This window comes from Larus michahellis, chromosome 1, assembly GCF_964199755.1.
Source record: "Larus michahellis chromosome 1, bLarMic1.1, whole genome shotgun sequence".
Taxonomy (NCBI): domain Eukaryota; kingdom Metazoa; phylum Chordata; class Aves; order Charadriiformes; family Laridae; genus Larus; species Larus michahellis.
In genome coordinates this window covers 29,849,563-29,872,589 of record NC_133896.1, presented here as the reverse complement: position 1 = coordinate 29,872,589, position 23,027 = coordinate 29,849,563, and the positions used below count along the sequence as shown (strand labels likewise).

Here is a 23,027-nt window from a genome sequence, read left to right as displayed (position 1 = left end):
GTATTTTATTTAAAAAGTAAAAAAAAAATGACTAAGCTTTTGTGCCAGTTTGTGAAACGCAAACCTTATAAAAAACGTCTTCCTGCTATTCTACAGGTACAAAACAATGAGTTGAGGATAACTGAGGAAACGAGGAAAAAGGAGTGGAAAACCTGAATATATACGTATCCCAACTGCAAGCAATCAAAGACAGGCTGCTGATTCATGGAGATATGATTACAAAGACTTAGAATGATCACACTTTTAAAGACAGGTCAGCAAGTCTCCCTGAAGCAGAAAAGCACAGAAAGATTCTGCAGGAAGCAATACTGAGAACAGCTGTGAAATCACATTTTCTGATCTTCACTGTCAAGAAAGAGACCAGAATATGCCATCTGGTTCTGCAGTGCTAGGTACACACTTACATTTCTGCTGAAATCTAATTTTATTCAAATCTGGATCTGAGTAAGAGCCTTGCATTTTCAGATTTTTTTGTGTTTCTTTTCCCATTGCCATCCTTTCCCAACACCTCCAGTACTCAAAATCACCAAGTAGAAAAACACAGCAATGACCTCAAAGGGCCAACGCACAACGGGTGCTGCAAAGGTATTTCAGGGAGACAGAGGAAAAATTGAAAACATCTAAAGAGAGAAGAGAGGAACAGCATTAGAAAGTGGTTGCATCCTAAGCGGGCAGGCAAAGTAACATGATACAGGATCAACTGGAGGAACTCCAAAACCCGTTCTGTAAAGCAAAGACCACAACTGAGATGTAGAAACTGAAGTACCAAATTTAACACCTTTACTATAATTCAGTTGTTTATAAAATTAACCCAACACAACTATTTTCTTGACAATAAGGAAAATAACTATGCATTGGTTTCACTGGATTTCAGCATAAAACAATTGCACAGGAAGAAAAAAGGACATCCCCACCCCAAAGAAACAATTATAAAAAACATTTTCTGTTGTTTTGGTTGTGTTTTTTTTTTTTAATAAATGTGCTTTGTTCACAAAAAGTAGTGAGATAAAGACAACAGAAATGCAAATACACATTTTTTTCCTTTTCCTCTTCAGCACCTTAAGAATGAAAGATCTCTTGCACAGTCATAATTTTCAAATATTTCATAACCTAGAAACATTCTTGTACCAAAGCCAAATATCCAACAACTCCTGATATCACCATTTTATTGTTCATGGAGTTACAAGTATTTATGTAAATCCCACTTTCCTCCTCCACCAGAAACTACTGTCCCTTGTAAAAAAAAAAAAAAAAAAAAAAAGAGAGAGAGAGAGAGAGAACAACAAAAAAGAACACTTCAGGTACTTAGAATGAGCAGTTATGAATCTTGGGTCCCTAAACCACAAATACAATTGTGTCACCAGCCTGCCAAAAAGGCTGAAATTTTAAATGTTAATTTTAAACTGTTTTGGGGGGATAAACCAATTTACAGTAACCAATACCAACATATATGTTAGCTGGTATATAACTTTTTTTTTTTTTTTAAAAGGAGTATCAGTTAAAGTGTTAGGTACACTTTGAAGTATGCACAGATTAAGTTTTCATAAACAGCTGAATTTATAGCACCAATATTTTAGCTTTAACATGAGCACTGCTGGAGTCAGTGGTTAACTGGGAAGAAAAAAAGGCTTTGACTGACAAAAATTTTAGTGAAAATGAAATGCTAAAGCATCAGATGCAAATACTGACTTACAGCTGATTTTGAAGCCATGGTGTATTTCATTAGACAGGTGTTTTCTGAAAAAAAAATTTAAAAGTCAACCATATTACTTGTATGTCTAAACTTCATTTTTTATTGGAATATCATTGTTTGGTTTATCATTCAGATTGAATAACAAATTTGAATCACGTATTATGGGATGCTTTAAATTTAAGAAGGGAAACACAAAAAGCTTATGCTAAAGAATAAAGCATTGTAGTCCAGATCATGTTTGAGTTAAGCTGGGCCAATGTGGGATGACTCTATGTAGGAAACAGTATAAGAGAAAAACGGGTAGGTCAAACTGTGACACTTTCAGTGCAAAACTTCAATGGAAGGAGTAAGTTTCATTTTTATAGCAACCACTGTGTTATCCACACTACAACTTCAGTTTATCTGGTTATCTTCTGCATTATAAATACAACATGGCAGGTTAATATGGTGTAAGGTACATTTCATCACCACCACCTCCAAAACTAGTATTTTCTATCATTTTGCTGAAGTCAGTCTTAAAACCATGATGTGGCACCCAGTTCAAATCATTTATTATTAGGCACTTACATATAGATTTAACAGCCTAACATTCAAATCTGAAAACTCTGGCCATTATTTTTAAATGGAGGGGAATCTAAGCTAAACTAATATTGAATCCTCTATTTTTACCACTGAACAGAATTGTTTCTTCCTGCAAAGATTCAGAAATTTATTACACAAGTCAAAAAACTTAATAGATGTAAACCACTTCTGTTCTATCTCCTAACAGTGCAGGTCAGTTTTCAGACAGCTATGGAGTTTTTATTTAACTAAACGGATGATTTTTGGGTCCAAATAAGCAAACAAATAGTGTATGTTAACTTCACTTATGTGGTCTGAATACACGGATTTGTGCAAATATGGGTATCCTTGAAAAACTTGTATTATTATCTTCCTTTTTACAAAATCAGTCTGTAGTTACCATATAACTTGGGATGTCTACAAATAAGGACAAGTAAAGAAAGAGTTGTTTGTTTTTAAAATGCATAAATAATTTACTTTAAAACATGACAAACCCCGCCCTGTCCCCCAAAAAAACACAGTTTGAAGAGAATACAGAACACCATCATTGGGGAAACACTGATATGTGTTAGTGCTTGTACACTCATAAAATTGCAAAACCATGTTCCAGCTTTGAAGTGAAACATAATTGACTAGACGTACCGTACTCCTCTGGGGGGGGATAACATTTTCAGAAATCTCATGTCTAACTACTATTTATGCAATGAAATTACAGTATGTATAACTACGGATGAGTATATTCCAGTGTTGTGGTGTTATCTCGTTTTGGTGGTGTCTCAAGAGGGCTGCAATAAACATAAAATCAAATGTGCAAGCATTATAGTTTCTCCAGCCCAGGTTTAACCGGAGTGAAACAAATTTTGGAAAAAAGTTTTGTTCCATAATTAAGAAGGGACATGCGTAACCAAGTGTCTTAACCTATCTGCACATTTAATTAAAGTGCAAATTATTTCTTCCTACATATACTTCTCAGAAGCCCACCAACTCCAGTGCCTTAAGCTCAAGCACATTGAGTTAAAATATTGAAACAACATTTAGCAAATTAAATAGAATTCACACTTCACAGCACTAAAGAAAAGAATGGTACCTTTCTGGAAAAAAAATTAGTGATACAAATCTAAAGAAAGTAACAGCAATTTATGCTATGACATGAGTCATTTGCATAAAACTTGTATTTTTTTCACTTTCATACAAGAATAAATTTTAAAATTCAAAAGTAGAAAAAAATAGCAAACTCTGTAAACCTTTGCATTTTCTTTATGCAAACCATTTTTGTGTGTTGAGCCCATGTTAGTATAGCAAAATTAGTTAAGCAAGAGGTTTGACTGCAAGGGCATTTCAACGACTACATTAACTTAGAAGCAATATAGGATCTTCTAGCTCATAGAAAGGAATTGAACTAGACTGGCTTTCTCCAGAGTCTGAGTCATAAGGAGCATCAGGTAGCTCCATAAAACCATAAGCTAGCTGTTCATCTTCGGTATCTGATCGAACATAGCAGGAAGTGCTGGAATACTCCTCATCCTCTATACTGTTGAAATCCTGGGGGATATACAACATTCCTGGGTAGTTCCTGCTAACCAAGTCACTTGTTGTTTGCAGGGAAGTCTTCCTAAATGCCATCAGGTGCATGTGAGAGAACTTGGAATACTTGAAGCGTTTAAAACCCAAGGACTCGATGGCAATTTTCCAGCTCTTCATCATCATAGCCCGGCGATTCTGATGAGATGAATCAGGAGTTATTACAAGCAATAAGCCATTTAATACGAGAAGTTCATGTGCCTTCTTGCAGCATATCCATCGTTGATAGGGTGATGGAAAGTAAGAAAGGAGGAGTGAGAAAACGACGACATGGAACAGTTCTCCAGGCAGAGAATCAATGGGATTTTTCAGTTGCTTAAGAAAGGCATCTATAGCATCTTGTGCCAGTTGAAGAGGTTGCTGAATTTGAAGATTTAAGAAGTCACATTTGTATACGCTCTGGCAGAATAAGAAAAACAGAAAACCAAACAAACACCAAGGTTAGTTTAAGGAGCAAATACAATCCAATCCCACTGAAGATCAATGATGACCTCTCCATTTCCTTGAGATGTCAAACCTGCTGAACATTCCTCTTGCTACTAAATCAAACAATCTAAAAATAACAATTTAATGCATATTGCTAGCTTTCACAATTACAAAGCAACATTTTAGATGTGCAGTAATTTACTAGAGATTTGACAGCTGAGGATTGTTAATTAAAAAAATAAAAATAGAAATTTAGCCCAAATAGAAACAAAGTATATATCAATTATCTCACAGATGATTTAAGAAGAACTCAGATAAGCCTACATTGCTTTTGTTTCTCCAGATGCTGGAAGCCTTTTATAGGTTTTTATAAACCTGAAATCCATAATTAGAAAATAAATTTGATACCTCAGTGTTTCCACCAGTTCTCTGAAAAGAATCCAAGAAACTTAGTAGTTCAGTCACTTGGAAAAAAAGTGTCATTCTTTATTGGTACAGAAACAAAGAAGCTACGACAAGGCAGTATACATTGGAAAGTTACAGTACACAAACTGCTCTGCAGCAGTGATGCAGGTCCATGTTTTAACCTTGCAGTGAATGCAAAGTGTGGTGGTACACATTTGGGCAGTTGTCAAAGTAAGCTAAGGGCTGTAAATTCATCTGTTGATCATTTATGCACTCAAGCTGTCAAAGATGGGAAATGACACCACAATACAACATACAGAAGAATAAGTTCTTAACATCCTTAATCACAGAGCATTCAAAAATAAGAGCAACAGTACACTATTCACTACATTTAAGTTTTGGCACTTTATATTAATAAAAACCTGGGACTGACTTCTTTCATAAAAAAGGTATAAGATAGAAGGTTTTGACATGACAGCAACAATTGTTATTAATGCCTAGAGAACATGCAGTGAACAACAGACACTCTAAACAGGTAAGCGAACATGAAAGCAGACACAAAACTTTCTGTGGAGTGCATCTGAAAAGTGGAGTTAGATCTGTTGCTTTTTCATACCGCAAAAATATTTGTAGTATGTTTTATAAAGCAATATTCAAAAAAGAGATCACTAGAACACTATTGTAAAGGTATTCATAACGCAACTGATATGCAAAAATCACATTCTCTTTTGAGAGTATGCAATAAATGAGATAAAATAATCAATGTTCAAAAAAATCTGTGATGTAGCTTTAGTCTTGGCCTCCAGTAAGTGAAAAAACACCAAAAACCAAGAAAGAGATTTGTATTATGTGGCTATAATCAAAAAATTTTAATTGCAACCATTATACCTGCAGGGCTATATTCTACTTCCTTGTAATATTTAGAACAGGAAATTAACAGTAGTAATTTCATGATATCCTCTAATATGTTTTAAAAGAAAGAACTGCTTTGAAGAATAATTATTCATAGTAAGATGCTAACTTTACTCAGAAGCAAGACTTAGGTCAAAGTTTATACATACACAGTTGAAAACGCAATTTAGACTGCATGCATTTCTCAGTAGTGTAAAAATACTCATAAACCAGCTATGTACAAATAACATTAAAGACAATTTCAGGACTAAACTATGTTTCAAGTGGAATCTGAACTCTGCAGACAGTTTTAAGACAAAAATCCCGCTAAAGTGGAGACTGCTACTAAACTCTATACATACAAGTCTGAACTGATGTTAAAGTCCTTCTAGACACTGAAACAGCAGTTATATTTTAGTGCATCCACTGACATTTGATAACACAATCATACTTGTATATTCTAATTTTTAATTCCAGTACTTTCCAGCCCCGTTTCCATTTTTTTTTTGTCTCAGACTGTATTTGCTCCAATACAACATCTGTATATTTAGCATGTTTCCCAGCAGTACGTAATTGTATTTGGATTTTCCCAAAGTGGAGATTCTCCCTTCATTCCAATTCTTTAATTTATTTTTTTGTTATGTAGACAAATTAAACTCCTCTAAGAAAATAACCACTGCTAATTATACTCTGGAATGTCTGTGTTACAAGCAGAATGATCTGAAGAAAGGGTCAGCAAGAAGAAACCTGTTCTGCTTATCCCAGTCTCAGTTTCCCTCTTCCTAGTTTCACAGAATCATACAATAGTTTGGGTTGGAAGGGACCTTTAAAGGTCATCAAGTCCAACCTCCCTGAATAAGCAGGGACATCTTCAACTAGATCAGGTTTCTCAGAGCCCCGTTCAACCTGATCTTGAATGTTTCCAGGGATATTTCCATCTACCACCTCTCTGAGCAACCTGTTCTGGTGTTTCACCACCCTCATTGTAGAAAATTTCTTCCTTTTATCTTCCCTCTTTTCATTTAAAGCCATTACCCCCTGTCCTATCACAACAGGCCCTGCTAAAAAGTCTGTCCCCGTCTTTCCTGTAGGCCCCCTTTAAGTACTGAAAGACCGCAATAAGATGTCCACAGAGCCTTCTCTTCCCCAGGCTGAACGACCCCCACTCTCGCAGCCTGTCCTCACAGGAGAGGTGCTCCATCCTTCTGATCATTTCTGTGGCCCTCCTCTGGAGCCACTCCAACAGGTCCATGTCTTTCCAGCATGTTTCTTTAATACTGAATGTTTCCCTCAGTGTACCTTACACCAAGACACTGAAAATGAGTAAACAATGCCTAGCTAAAGAGAATGCTAATTTTTCTCTTGATGCAGTTCCCCCTCTCTCGCCCCCGCCTCAAAACACAAAATCTTTTAATGGAAATATATTTCCATATTTGTATCTCTACAGTTTACATTCTTTCTTTATGAAAGCAATTCTAAACATTCTGAAGACATTAATTCTGTTATTATGTAACTAACATTTCAGCTCCTCTCCTAGTTTTTCCACAGTTATATCCTTCCAATTCCTAAATTAGCTGAAGTATTTTACTCAACAACTTAGTCTATATCCAGAAGGTGGAATAATCTATTTTTATTAAAGAATGAATTATTTAACCCTCTATTTAACACTATTCAAGAAACCGACTCCTTAAGAAGCTTCTGTGCTTCAATGTGTTTCAAAAAGTATTTTGGTATCTTACCTGAAAGATCTGCTAAATCAGAAGATTTTACCAGTTCTTCTATTTTCAGCTTCTACCACTAAGTTATCAGATCAATTTTTCAGGTCAGAAAACAACATTAACTACCATAAGAACCCTCTGGCTGTTATTCTGAAATCTTAAATCAGACTAGGCAACAGCTAGCCTAAAGATAAATTTATTTGGGAGGTTATGGTGCTGATGCAGCTCAAAGTAGAGTCATCTTGAATACATCAGGGCTTATTATTTATAGCTTGGAGGTGGGCCTATGCTTATTTTAGCAGATGCATTTGAGTGTACAAACTTACTCCATGTCACTTCAAGAACGCTTGCTAGCGAGGTTTCAAGGTGCCCTAAACACACCGAAGTATCCAAAAGAATGAAAGTAAGAGAAGCTGGTGAGCCCGAGAGAGGCCTCACAGTAACTACATTGGTCTGCACAGTAGCACTCCGGGGAGTTCCTATCATCAAGCTATGGTACTATGTCAGATGACAACAAATCAATTATCTTATCATTCCCTTGTACTGGGAGATAGCCTGAAGAACTGGTTAGTGCACAGAAATTGCAGCTACCTGACTACCCCCTCTCCTGTTGTCTGGCCTGGATTACTCACATTCCTCCATTACATCCACAGAAGCAACCCTTCTGGGACTCTTCCAATAATGGCTTTGGTCACTGTACATTTGATTTTCATGAGAACACAAGTAATTTTCTTATGAAAACAGCAGGATAGACTAGATATCAACTATGCATACCCAAAATTTAATTGTTAGATTCAGCTCGTGTAACTTCGGGTGCCTAGGCTCCCATTATAGTCACTGAAGAACTAATTAATACAGCCCCCGAGGTTAAAACACAGTTCACCTCACAGCTGACATTTAGGTTTCACTGACTATTTTTAATAGATCTCCACTGACTGTAATTGGAACATAGAACCTCAGATGTAGACACCCATGATCTATGTGTGTTAGCTAGAAATTTACTTGCCATGTATTATCATTTTAGATGCCATAGCCTGCCACTTCAGTGGCATGCGTCTCGTTTAGATCCTGTGCCATGCCCAGCAGCCCTATGCAGATGTCCTACAGCCTCTTAAGCAGTGGAAGGCAATCGTGTTTGGGCAACTGATGCCTATTCTTCAAATTAGGCAAGATGGAGTCCACTCAAAGTTTCTTTGTGTTTTAGATAAAACTAACACTGAATTGATTTTTAAAGCCATTTATCAGACTCAGGTTTTTTTTCAATAATATCTTTCATCACCTCTAAGCATATATGCAAAAATATAAAGTAGGTGTTAATGGAATAAACCTGGTGACCACAACAAAATACCATGCATTTAGCATGTAAACCACACCGTAGCAAATAAGAACATTACTTTCAAGTTAACTGTAATATTGTACTTGTACACTTCTCACCTCTCACTTCTATAGAGGGTTACCTTAGGCCACTGAGTTTAATAGAGCATGATTTTAAACTGTAAGTGGTCAAGATGTGTATGGTCAAAGGCTTTTCTGTCAGAAATGCATTGTTTCTGTATCTTTTCATTTTCATTCCACTTTGTTATTTTGCTTTGTTGATAAACTATTAGGACTGACAAAAGTTGAGTCAAAAGCAAACGACAGAAAGAACATATGCTTACAGCTGAATTAGTGCATTTGAGGACCTTACTACCTAGAGAAAATGAAGCAATTTACCCCAAAAGTGCTGATGAATTTGTCCCTCGGGTTGCAGTTCAATAATAATTCTAGCAAAAAACTGAAAAGCCCCATTACAGTGCACTTCCGGTTACTACAACTCCCCAAAAAACCTCCCCAAGTACAGTCACTGATCATTTCCTTCTGTCAGTGAACGCAGCTTCTATGAGGTTCATGCCTAACCATAAGCCCACTCAATTTTTACTTACGCCTTTTAAGATGCAAAGACTCATCTGAAATGCCATTAAAAGATGGCTACTAAAACCTTCCAATTTGAAGATTTACAACTACATTATAAAGGCAGAACTGCTGAAAACAATTTGATTTTTAAAACAACACAACTACACTTTAGAGCCTGTTCATGGGAAAGGATCTTGTAGGAGGGGCACAGTTCCTATTTAAGCACAGATATTTAGGATACATACTTCAGTATTAAACATACTTTTTTTTTTTTAACGTCATTTTGAAGCATTCTAAAATATTGAGAATCAAATTATATTAAATTCAGAAAACATTACATACCTCAACAGCTGGAACAATATCTATGCCAACTGTCAGAAATTCTTCAAACTTCAGAAATGGATTAAAGCAGCTACCAACATCAAGTAATCGGATCTTCCCCAAGGAGTGGAGCAATCTAAGAAGCAGCAAAAATTCAGCTTTATCAAATGTTTTTTTGAAGCTATATTCTGAATTACAATTTCAGATAACTAATGCAAAAAAATTCTGATAGAACACCACAGTAGTGACTAATAGAAATGAATGCTATACTTGAATTGCTGAGATACCTAAAGGACCAAGCTCTACCAGTAAAGCGGATGGTCCTCAAGCGGAAGAGTTTATGTTCAGAGCCGCTGTTATACTATTAACTTGTGAACTTGTAGTAAGAAACTAAAACGGCAACTTGTGTGCCCACTAGACAGGTTTTCTCTACTGCTTTGTGTTTCCCACTTACCTTTTTGTGGTATTTATTGGTGTTGAAGTCACCCAAGTCACCAAAGTTAAAATTTCAGGAGTTTAAAAGGGAAACTGGCAACACTCTGTGACCTACCCCCTTGTCAGTCCAATTTTAAAGGGCATCTGAAGTCAAGTGCCATAATTGGTTTAATAAAGACAAGAGAATACATAATGTTTTTTCAAGGTAAACAAAAAATATCAAAGAAATGAAAGCATTTAGTTATTCTCTGCAAAATTTTTAAAATATTTTATTTGCTTTATGTTAGCTAATATTTTTTAAAATGCTGGAGGTTCACTCCAATTCTATTTTCAATGGATGCTGTGAAAGAGTTAGATGAGTCCATGCAAAGTTGTAGGGAAGTTATTCTAAACATCTGAATGAATTGAAGTATTCCCTCAAAACTACTTGGGAACAAAAAGTCTATTGCATGCCATGCCATCAGTTTCCTTTTGGAATATCCAAAAGCTTTTTAATGAGAAATAGTCAAAAATAGCCATCTAGTTTAAGAAAGAGAGTCCTAATCAGACTAATTCTGAAGTACTCAAAAATGAAGATTTATCCCGTAAGAATTCTGAAGAACGTTTTACTAAGCAAAAAAAAACCCAAAAAAAACCAAACACACAAACTACCTCCTTATCTGCCACTGTGTGATGACCCTCCTATTCAAGGTGAAATTATAGATAAGAGGACTGATGGCTGTAATGCTAAATGCTTAGCTATACTACCAAACAACAAAAGGTGAATTTTTAAGAAAGAAGGCGGGGGGATTGAGAAATCAGGAGTTACTGCTTGGACTGACAGAAGGAGGTTGACAGACTGCTGAGGACACTCTGATACATTACCAGAATGCTGCAGAGATGCACACAGACCCTTCCAAAATATCATGGAAAATGAAAAAACAAACAAAGAAACAAACAAAAAAACCCCCACCACCACCAAACCCAGCACACTGAGTAACTGGCACATCATCATCTCAAACAGATTCCAAAATTTCCTAGGGTAAAAAAAACCTGGAAGAACAGGAGATCAGAAATAAAATAGCAGACTGAAGAAATGAAGAGAGGACACTCTCGTACTGTCTGGTAGAAGCTCCCACTATAGCAAAGCAGAAGATACGCTAGAGGCTGGCAGATGAGATTTGCCTTTTCTTGGGAAGCTCTGACGTCACCTGTAACCAACTGCAAAACCAAACTGAAATGCCTTTATGAAGATAAAGACATTGTTGCTCTTTCCTTTAAGTTAAATATATAGTTTAAAAAAGAAAAGAAAAAAGATGCCTGACATCTTTTGAGGATAATGACCGCTGACTTGCCTCTGAAAGCACTCTTATCTTCCAAAGGACAGTCTCTTTGACCAATGCCTAGAGGAACATTTGTGGTCTTCAAGTTTGCAACCATAGGCATTTTCTTCATGACTAAGGTAGTTACCAGTGTATATCATGCAGCATCAGATAAGATCAACACACCTGTACGACAGTACTGGCAGTCAGCTATCTTGTCGTCATTTAAAGGTTTTGCCTCATCCTGGCACTTAGTTTGTCTAACCTGGTACACTGTCCTTCTTAAAACAATTAGAATTTGAATGTTGCACTCAGTGACCACTAATACAAAGCAATCAGCTGTTGAATACACCCTACAGTCAAAGACATTGTTCTTCAGTTTGTTTTATTTTCCATGCATTTTGAATTTGGAGGCCCTTGCTGTTTATTTTTTCTTTGCAATTGCAATAGACCAGTAAATGCTGGAGTTAAACAATTCTGTTCAAGTCCGCTAGTACAGACTTTACACCAGCCTGTTCTTTAAAGCCCAACTTAATGAGTGCATCCGCGTATCAAAAAAAAAAGAAAAAGAAAAAAAGAAAATATACAGCACCACTAGCACCCAACAGTTTGAACTCTTTCTATTGGATCATTTACAGGGCTGCATCTAAAAATTTCCATCGTGATTTGTAAGATCTTAGAATATCCAAAATCCATTAATAGAGGCAAACAAAGGCAAACTCACTGCTTCCACAGGGAATTCTCAGGGTGGAGAATGGTAACTTTCCAGCAAGCAAATGTTGCTTTTTGCTGAAGTTTCTGTAGTGAATTCTAATTGGCATCTCCAAAATAACGTTTGTCATGTTTCTGGGAAAGATTCATCCCTAGAGAGACAGGTAACTGCAAAAATTTTCAGAAATAAATCTGCAGGGCCAACGGAGTCCAACAAGCCATGGTTGTACTCATAGCAACAACAAAGCAGTAATGAATACTGCAGGAAAAAAATAAAAAACTTTAAGCAGCAATCAAGAGATCTGGGTTTCCTGTGTTCCTCCTAGACTCCCAGTGATCTACCACAGAGAGGACGCTGGAGAAGCGAGAAAAGATTTCTTGTTGCATTTGGCAGAATAATAATGCCAAGTTTAAGGATTTTGCTTCTACATGGAATAGAAGATAATCAGGGGATACTTCTGTCCTGATACCAGCATCACACCAATGCAAATAGTGCGACAATTATCTTTAAGTGTACACGTTACCAGGCTACTCTAAGTCAGCCAGGAGCAAGTGAGATTTCAGAATGAAGACGATAGCAACAATTTTTTCCCAGTTTAGATGCCAATCCCAATGTAATCTGTACAACAGGAATCTGAATACTGCAGAGTGACCATTCAGATCCGAGTGGCCATAAATCACAAACATGGGCTGAAGTAGTGTCTTTTTCCACATAAGGCTAGTATGAGATTTCTCAGACCAGCACATATCCTTGTCTAGCAAATGGAGACACTAATGGCAGCCTCTCTCATTCAAACACAAAAATGTATGTCTGTAGATATGCTTGCATTCTACATAAGAGTCCAACGGTAACAGCAAAAGAACAGAAGACACATGGGACCACAGGAAACACAAGAAGGAACATGACTATATAATGCAGATAAAATTTCCCATAAAGAAGAATGACAGCCTCTAGAGATCTTAACATTTTCCATTTAAAGTGTTTGATGAGATACTCGTACAGATTAAAATTAAGCAGCACAACCCAAAGCCCTCTAATCTCCGGGAGAGCCCACTTCACTTATGGTAGAGTGAAAAATCACTGTGATGTATTCTGTCTTCCTCTCTTACAAAACCTGCATTCTTGGCTGCAGCATTTTTTTGACTGGGTGAAGGGGGACACAACTTCAGACTACTACAGCATTGGGGCACACTTCCGGAAAGCTACAACTCTGGATTCCACGCTGAGCAGAACCCAGAAACTCTCTTCTACACTAATGGACAACATATCTAAGGCATATGATACAGGGCAAATTCACTCTGGTAACTGTGTGTCACATCCAAGAAGCCTTGTAGTCTAAATTCAATGCAAATGTACTTTGAAACCTTAGAAGTAGCAGAGATTCAGATGCTCACTTGTGTCTTGACTTCCTGTTGCTTGTCAGGTTTTGCTGCCTCTCAGAACACAGGTGCAATGAATCTCTTAGTAGCAATTCTCAGGCTGCCGGTTATCAGTCGGAACAGGATCCTAGTTAGGTGCTTGAAATAATTTTGAAGCTCTTCAGAAGCACTTAGATTCAGTCACTGAACATATACAGAGAGCACAGACCACTAATTCAGATGGTCTGAAGACCACTGGTTCAGATGCCTACTTTTTCAGCACTGGAACTCTTAAGTCACATTCCTCAGTGAGAATATAACTGTGACGATTGCTGATCCAGCGAGCCTATGACTTTGTTAACAATTGTAGTCTTGTGGAATTCATCGCTAATCAACCTTCAGTCCCCTGTTTCCTAATGATATTCAGTCAAGGCAACATTAAAAGCAACGGAAATACTCTGCCACTGCAGGTAATCTCCAAGCACATCTTGAATTCACAGTTCTGCAGTGAATTAGTGTGCAGGTAGAAAAACAAAACGCAAATAGTTTAACATCAGGAACTGGTAAAGAAGTGTACATAACCTGGGAAATCAGTGCATTTTAAATGTATCCCACACTTGTTTATTCCAAGAACTTTATTAAATGGACTGCAGCTCTTGATTAATACCCCCTTAAAAATGCACCTATTATTCAACTAGGTGTTGTGCAGATAAGCAACATTTTCTCTTGGAAGCAGATAGAAATAGAGCACAGTTATACGACCATAAGGAAAGTCACTTTATCTCTGAAATTAATCACTTCAAGTGCTGATCTCCTATTTTACAGTTTTCAATTACTCTTATTATTTATCAAGGATGGGAGGTGGAAAAAAAAATTCAGAGGCCTTATACTGTTGTCAGAAGAGAAGAACAAAGCTATGTATCTGGTTCTGAGTGGCAACACTAGTATGCCTCAAATCTTTCATACTATCCGTGCATAAAGATATCCACTAGGAAGGTCTAGCTTGCTGAGCTATATCAAAGAAGGAATGATAGGTTGAACCTTAAGAAGCAAACCAACATGTGGGAAGAATTCATACCAAAAACGCTGTGATTTTCACCATTAAGGATAAAAAGCAAGACTGCTTAATTTGACAGAAAAAGAAGAGAAACAACTCAAAAAGAGAACAAAGAGAGGACTGATTTATTGAAGGGAGGAGCTGCTAAATAGCAGATAACGGCTGCTTTTATCTTGCAAGACTGAGACATTTTCATGTCCAGATTCACAACAGGTGCAGTTTTAATGTTAGAGACATAAGAACTTGTCCTGGGATGAAAGGAACTACTGTGGACAATACATTATTTTTCATACAGATGAAACTAAAAAAGGACTGTTCACATTAGTTATTTCTGTGAGACTCACCAATTTTAATATGGCAAAGAGGCGAGCAACATGAGCAACTGAAAATGGGTTCAAAGTAGCTGAGTGATTTCCTGAGTTGCAGTAAACTTAGCCCTTCTGGTTCCTATGATGTTTCCTACCATCACGTTTAAGAGCCGGCTGAGTGCTTCCTATTTGTCTCTACATCTCCCAGCATCTTTTTTACTACCTGTACTACCTTTTTATTCCTGAGCTAGCTCTGCTCCTTACCAAGCAAAGTACAGTCTCTCCACAATGGCTTGACAGTAAAGGTAAGCTCAGAAAGAGTTCCTATGTAAGCAGCCTCTTTTTAATACTACTTGAGAGGGGATTACATATGGGAAGAACAAAGTTATTGTCTTTACACTTAACCAGAGTAAAACAAAAAGTCATAGGCTTAGCCATTCCTATAGACAACCCCACAACTCTTATTTGTAGTGTTACCTGACCAGAATTGAGTGACAGTATTTGAAGAAGAGTGTGTGTATGGGGAGGTTCCTCCCATACTCCTTGTACCAAGACCTCACCAAGATTCAGAATTCACTGATTGATCAGTGAAGACATGGTAGAAAAGCATTTCAGGAGGAAAGTATGCTTTGTGTAATACACAATCCATTTTCATTCTGATAAACTCTGTAATTTCTTCTATAGGGCATAGAGGAAGAAATTGAATTTTGATTTCTCTGGGTAGTAACTTAGAACAGTTATGCACTGTTGCTTTAAGGTCTGTACAGCTACTAAAAACCTTACCATCATTTGTTGCTTACTCAGGTAAATATTATGAATCTTGCCTTTGCCAGGTTTGTGGATGTATGTATTTTTAGAGTTTTGAGAATGAAGATAAAAATCATCATCACTCACTATATTAACAAATACTTTTAAATTTATTTAATGAAGACTTCTCTGTTAGCTACTTTCTATACACACTAGTCAGAACAAAAGGTAAGGCTACAGACTACTGGTAGCAAGAAGAAACTCATGTGAAGTTAGCTCTGCAATGGCCATTATAAACTGTACAAAGTACGAAGACGGAGAGCTAATGCTGTCTCATAAACGCAGAGACAGCTAGTGCTTTACCACAACAAGGCCTCCCACTGGAAGGCAAATCAACTTTAAGTAGTGTATGATCATCAAACCTATTGATTGAATCAAACAAGTACCAACAAACTGCTATTTATAGTAATGCTAAAACCATGTGTTAACAAATGCCAGAATTATTGAGATGTTATAAGGTATTAGTATCTCATCAGCCCTTTGTGCAAAAGTGCCTGGCAGTCCTCATTAAAACCAGGTATTCAGTTTGAGGCTGACTTAGCAAAATGAGCACTAAAAAGAGGAGTCTGTGGGGAAAGTCAGTTTATAAGAAGCCACTACTTCCATTTTGGAAGCATCTGTTGTCTTGTCACAATAGGACAGCAACAGGGTAAGTGTTTTTGTTCTGCATGTAACTATTCAACTACATAAGCATTTGGGATCTTTATGCCTTTTGCAAGTTACTTTACAAACATGAGAAACCACAAAAGATACCAGCTCATAAGGACAGACACATCTGCTAATGACATTAGTAACATGCTCATTCCTTTCCTAATATTATAACTTAAAGGAAGTTCTGATCACAGATGATGTGCTACAATAATGAGAAAAATCTCTTCAACAGAAGAAACACCATTGCAGATAGTTGTAAGAATTGGTCTATGAAGAATGTGAAGCAAGTCATAAGCGTAACACTTAAGGATAATATGCTTATGCATTCATTATTCCTTATACTTGCAAAAATATTAAATTCTTTCCAACACATGGAATAGCCACAAACATGACCCATGTTATTTAAGAAAAAAAGGAGGGTGGGATCGTAACTGAAATAGTAAAGCTACTCCTGAATGCCAAAAATAAAATTCTTACTTGAGTGAAGGTCAAAACCAAAATTAAAACTGTTGTTAGGAAAATACCTCAAGGATACTACAACTTCTGCAGAGCCTGTCATCAGAAAGCTAGCACATGTAAAATTAAGGGTTATAATTCAAAATTGCTTTTGAAGTGTATAATTGGAATCAAGAGTTTCTCTGCAATTATTTATGAAGAGAAAGTTTTAAGTACTCTGATATTTACATTTGGCACTTAGTACTTACATAAGCAATTGACTTTTCAACAATGCTGAACAACCATTAGATTCTAACTTAATTAACGTCTCCCTTATTTCACCTCAAGGTTTAATATAAATTGCATTGCACACCAATGACATACAAAAGTGAAACTGACAGCTTAGTCATCTTCATTAAAGTGTTAGAGCATTCGCAAACAATTTTTTTAAGGCATACACCAAAATATACAACATAAATATTTCTTGAAACGTATATATTCACATGAAAATGCCCCTTCTTAACTCTTAAAAATACATATAACTGATCTAGTATGTTCCAGGGAAAAAAACGTCCAGGTAAGTCTTATCACACACAGAGTGGGGGAAAAAGTCTGGAAAACAAGGAACACTTACTCTTCTGTTATAGCTTCATGATTTGTCAAGCCAAAGTTTGGCAAAGGATCTTCAATCTTGGGAGCCTGGGGAACATTTAAAGCTGGAGTGGTCTTAGAATCAAGAAGTGCCCTTTTTTCATCTTTCTCAAGTGCTTTTCTTTTCCCACCGTTCTGAAAATATTCTCGGCATACACTGAAAAGATAAAAAAAAAATTTCCCAGAAAAAGAGAGTGCTATTTTTTGGTCATTACTATAGATAAGACACACGACAGAGGTTTAAGAGATACAAGTCATGTCAGCTTTTAAACAAATCTGGCTTTTACTGCAACTTTGGTAAATCAGCTTTAGGAAAGATGCAATACACGTAAAGACACACTTGAAGTCAATTGGTGTTTTATTTCCAGAAATTGGGCCGTAAATCACAGTTGAGTAAAAGATTCAAAATAGTTTTATCTGGATAGACTTTTAGAGGAAGATAGCAGAAGTCTTGGCAGAACATCACCAGAGCATAGACTTCGGCTGTCACCTGAGTACCACAGTTCTCCACTAAGGCGCAAAGAGTTATAACTAGCTACTCATAAATGCAGGGGCTTTTGAAACATCTGTGTCTTGCAAGGCACATAATGTTGGGGAAAAGAAACATAATCCAGGCTTCTGGGCTAACTTATGCCAGTTTTTAATTTTAACTGAGTTTGCCTGGGATGTTTTTTGTTTTTAAGTAACAGATATCTACAGTAGCTGTATTATTGTGAAAGACTTATTTTAGCTTTCAATTTTTTCCCCATACTTATTTTGCTAACAGAAACCAGAAAAAAATAAACTGATCACACTAGAACAGAAACGTATACCAGTTTAAAGGAATGAATGTTATCAAAAATGTTAAATTACATCTGCATACCAGTAGTCAGCACTAGTGTATGAGAAGCAAGCATTATGTTCAAGAATAACTGAATTTTGTCCACAAAATAGAACTAAAATTGGAAACAATTTGTTGCTGTGAAATTAAAAAGCCTGACTCACCCTGAACAAAGCAGTATTTTTAATTAGATGTGCCAACCAAGTACTTGCATGGAAAGTTTAACAGATATAGTACTTGTTTGAATGATATTCTCATAACAACCCATTTTTATGACGCTTTCTTGAAATTCAATTTTCCTCTAATAAAGCTGCAGAGGTTTGAAGGAAAGGTTTCAGAAAACATACATTCAAGTGTAGTTTAATAACACCTTATACAAAGCAGGATCAAGATAACATAGTACTTCACGTCACAGATTCAGGAAAGGACATGTTGGCATAATGCTGCATTTAAATCACAGAGACAAGGACTCCGAATACACAGGCTTATCTAAGGGTTGGTGATATTATATCCAGCCTCTCCACCATATAAGATGTGAAGGATAAAACCAAGTCATTGGACTTGAGTTTCTCAAATGGAAACATACATAATCAAACAGGTACAGGTAGAAGTTGCTTTACTCTGAGATGGTAGGAAACGACCACTTTGAGTCAGTAAATGTGTAATTACAGTAACGCTTTATGTCCAGGTTACTAATTCTTGCCATGAGGGGGGGAAAAAGAATAAGTTATCCTGGATGCATTTCTGTGCTGACATGCTTATAGGACCTCAAGATCAAAACTGACCTGTGTCTAACAAAGTCAAAGCACAAGGAAGTTTTACTTGCTCAGGTAGGCCCTAGGCATTCTTGTACTATATATAAAAAGTCTAAAATGCAGACAGTAACCTTAGAGCAGAAAACACAGCTATATAAAAAATAAACTCAGTAAACATTATATTTATAATCAACAAGTTTATAATTCCAGTTCCTCAGTAATCAAAGCTATTTTCAGACCAAAGAGATACCAGGTGGAATAAAGAAATAAAATCCACCTCTTAACAATATGGAGCAAGATCACATGCAAAAGCATGAACAACAGTCCAGGCTACAATACTCCGAGATATATAGACTGTGAAACCACACCCAACTCCATCCATCAGAGCTTGCATGTACGGAAAGACAATTCTAAAATCGACAAAGTTAAAAGTAGAAGGAGCCAGTCACTTAACTTAGCAGGAAAGAGATTAAAGACATCAGTAAACAAAACCCTAGAAAAAACACTTGAATTATGGCTGGTATGCTAATAAAAATGTATTTTATACTATTGTGTATTATTTGTTTATAAGCATATGATCAATTTAGAGCTATTTAGTTCTGTGTGTCATTTAGTCAAAGAAATGAAACTCGGGGAAAAAATGAAACTCATCTACCTTACTACTTTGTTAGCATCTTGCAGTCTCTTTATTTTTAAGTCTTTTTCCTCATTGTCTCTCAAGACATCCAGAATCAAGGGCAGTTTAAATAGTGTTGCACTGCCATTGATGCTGACATGTTAAGTCAGAACATCAAAAAGTTCGCAACCTTGGAAGAACGTAGTGCTTTTTCTCAATTATTGATGTTATCAACCTTTTAACTCACCAGAAGCTGGTATGTTGTCCACCTTAATGCTTAATGAGCTGTTGCATTGGAGAACTACCTACTTGTAAAGTGTAGTATAAGCTCCTCTTGTCACTGAGAAGCCATTTCTTCCTCATTCTTGGTACTGGTACAAATCAGTATTTTTTCCATCCTTCTACTCTTGCCTATCGTGTCAACTGAGTTCTTATAATTCTATATTCTTCTTAACTGATCTTCCTTGTCTGCCCATAAGACACTATCAGAGTCAACCATGACGAGAGGCATCTTCTGCTCCTGGGTTTTCACTGGTAGACGGAGGGACCAGAACCACAGGAAGGCCCAAGACTGGGTTAAATTCTTCACATTCAGATCCTGGTCTGCATACCTGTGCAGTACCACAAGAAGGCAAACAAAACCAAACCAAACCAAAAAAAAACAAACCCAAAACCAAATCCATCCATCCAAACACAAAACCCCAGGAAACACTGCACTTCATAACCTCTGAGGGTTACCTCCATTTTACGCCTTTCTGAAGTTACAGTAATTCTGGCAGGATTACTACATGTTGCCCTTTTGGCTTCTGTGGCCACAGAGGAGCTGTATGTGTACCCGCCTCGTGGAAGCCGATCTCACACCTACCATGGGGTACAGCGAGCACCTGGGCAGTCACTGCACAGTAGCCAACCAGAGGTTACCCCACGGCAACTTGATGTAGCCACATGTTTAACTTCACAGCCATTAAAAGCTGTCATTGATCACAGTGTGGTTCTGCGTATGCAGCTATATAAGACAACACTTAACAATTGTCTCAAGGAACGAACAGAACATCCCTTAATTATCTACAAAGAGAAATAAAACTGAGGAATCTATTTGATAATTCTGAGAACTGACATGTCTGCATTTTGAACTGGCATTTAAGCTTTCAGTCTTTGATGAAACAATAATAGCTCTACAATTAACATGCTTGTTTGTGAAGAATTGTGCAATGTAAATGCTACGTGAGCTAACACTTGCTACAGTTTACACAAACAGCGAAATAAACATTTCAGGTCTAAACTGTTTAAGTCTGCTGGCAGAGAGACAGGTGAGGTGTCCAGTTCATGTCTTTGCTTTAAGAAAAAAACCCCAAACCCTAGGTATTTCCTCAGTGAAACTTGTTTTCCATAATTCACATCTCAAAGCTGACCATCATGTTCTGCCATTTAGGCTGGACACGTATAGGAAGTTTTAGTAAAAGCCAACATGAATACATATTCATTTGTTAATATGCTCCAGCCATGAAAGAGAAACTTCATTTTTGAATACAGCAACCAAACCCAAGGTTTTCAACAGAATATATAATTTCAAAAAAAGGAGGGGGGAATTCCTAAAGAAACACCTTATGAAATTAAAACCCCATGAAAGAATCAGTAGGTAGTTCTTCTCATCAAGTAATAATGAACAACTAAATTAAAACTGGTGTGGTCAGCTTTTATCATGGCCAAAAGCAGTTTCTGATAGCTGTTATCAATGCTCAGGGTTTCAAGCAGCCAGTTTTACAGGCTAAGAACTGACACAGTCCATCCCTTCCCTTCTGCTTTATAATGAGGAAAACATGAGCTTGACTCATGTTCCTTGCAGTATTTACTAATCAAAACCTAATATTGAAGATGAAGTTCACTGACGGTACAGAGAAATAACATACTTCCCTTCAGAGCTGAAGGAAACTCTGGACTTATCATGGTTTCTGTCTGTAAAACGTTTTTCCCGTCCTCTCACACACTGAGGAATAAGTTTATTAGTGTCAACTGACAGAGCTGCTGTCCTGAAAAAAAAGCAAAAGAGTAAACTCTTCTACGGGCTTAACCCACCCATCTGCCAACCTCCAAAAAAAAAAAAAATCAAGGAAGGGGGAATTCTCAGTTTCCCTTGCACCCATTAATCATATCTAGAAGAGCAGAAAAGTTTATCTGGAATGGAAAATATTTTGCTATTGTCATGCACACCCAGCTTTAGGTTAAGGAAATCCTGTATTCAGCTATAAGTGAGACAACTAGGTTTCTCAACCTAAAGTATTATAACTTGTTATTATCACAGTTATATTTTGTTAAACTTCTAGTTGAGAAACTTCTCTACATTTTTCCATTTTATTTTTTAATACTTGGTCTCAGTTCTAGGGTTTTGAGAAACACAATTAGGTCTGTAATTGGATGTTTCTCTGGTGTTGTGTCCACCCCTCCAGCCCTAGCCAGCTTCTGGAAGCAGTGTCCTTCATTACTGGAGGATTCCAAGAACTTGAACATAGCCAAAAGTTACCATATGATCACTGTTCTAATTAGCTCCAGTGTTCAAACAGATATAGTTTTGTCAGAACAAAGTATTATTTAAGAGCAAAATGAAGACTGTCATACAAACATGAACAATAAACATTATGCCTTTTTTCTATTTTAAATGGTTTCACTCCTCCTGTTTATGCCACCTCCCTCTTAATTCCATTCTCCTGAAAGTGAATTGCTCGACTAACTACATTCATCAAGAAAAGCTGCAAAACAGTGTTGAAAGGACTTTAAACATTCATTCATTCAGTCTTCCAGACCCAAACAGGATGAGCTTTCCAGGTCTAGCAGAGACGTGTTATTCTCAAAGATCCTGTAAGAGATCACTCTGGCTTCTCTTCTTTTGACTAGAGAGTTTCAGTTAGTTTTTAGAAAAAAAAAAAAAAAACACACAAGGCTTTTGTGGAAAAAAATAGAAGATTTTTGATCATTTCTTCATCTTTCTTGGAGTTAAGCTACTGTTTGTTTTGGGGTTTTTTGTTTGTTTGGGGTTTTTTTGTTTGTTTGTTTGTTTGTTTTTTTTTTTTAAAGTGCAGTGGCCAAGGTGATGTTTTGGCTAAGAGCAATGCTAAATAAAGTTGAGAAGTACTTTATGTATCTTGTGGACAATCTAATTAACACACTCCAGTATGTTATTTGCCTTTATTGCAAAAGCACCACATGACTGTTTCATATTCAGCTTGTGGCCTGCTACAGAATCCAAATGCTCTTCCAGAAGACTGACACAACCAATTACTCTCTGGACTGTATTTGTATAATTGATAATATCTGGTATAGTTAACAACACTGTTAATTTTAATCCTGCTCCCAGAGTGACAGTTCTTTTCTGTTTGATCTCATTTGCAAATTTAATAAATAAGACTTTATTCTAGCAGATTGCCAATGAAAATATTGATTAGTAATGGATGCAGGGACAGACACTGACAGAGTCCTCCTCAATAATTCACATATTTAAGATAAACCTCTAACATCTATTCTTTGCAAGTTTCTCCAAACAGTTCTGCACTCACCTGACTAACTTCATCCAAGTCCGTGTTTCTTGAGTTTACTCATGGAAGTCAAAAGACTTTAAAAAGGTGCAGATCTAAATA

At 36.7% G+C, this 23,027-nt stretch overlaps 1 protein-coding gene across 1 annotated transcript in view; it reads right to left on the bottom strand.

Annotated features, from left to right (window-relative positions):
* Positions 1–1,484: 1,484 nt before the first annotated feature.
* Positions 1,485–23,027, bottom strand: part of SAMTOR (S-adenosylmethionine sensor upstream of mTORC1) — a 38,081-nt gene continuing 16,538 nt past the window's right edge. Inside the window, exons 3-5 of the mRNA XM_074605991.1 lie at positions 17,188–17,361; positions 9,511–9,625; positions 1,485–4,234 (exon numbers count right to left, since the gene is read on the bottom strand). Coding sequence (XP_074462092.1) covers positions 3,605–4,234; positions 9,511–9,625; positions 17,188–17,361 — 919 coding nt within the window. The 3' untranslated portion in view covers positions 1,485–3,604. The remainder of the gene's footprint in view (positions 4,235–9,510; positions 9,626–17,187; positions 17,362–23,027) is intronic.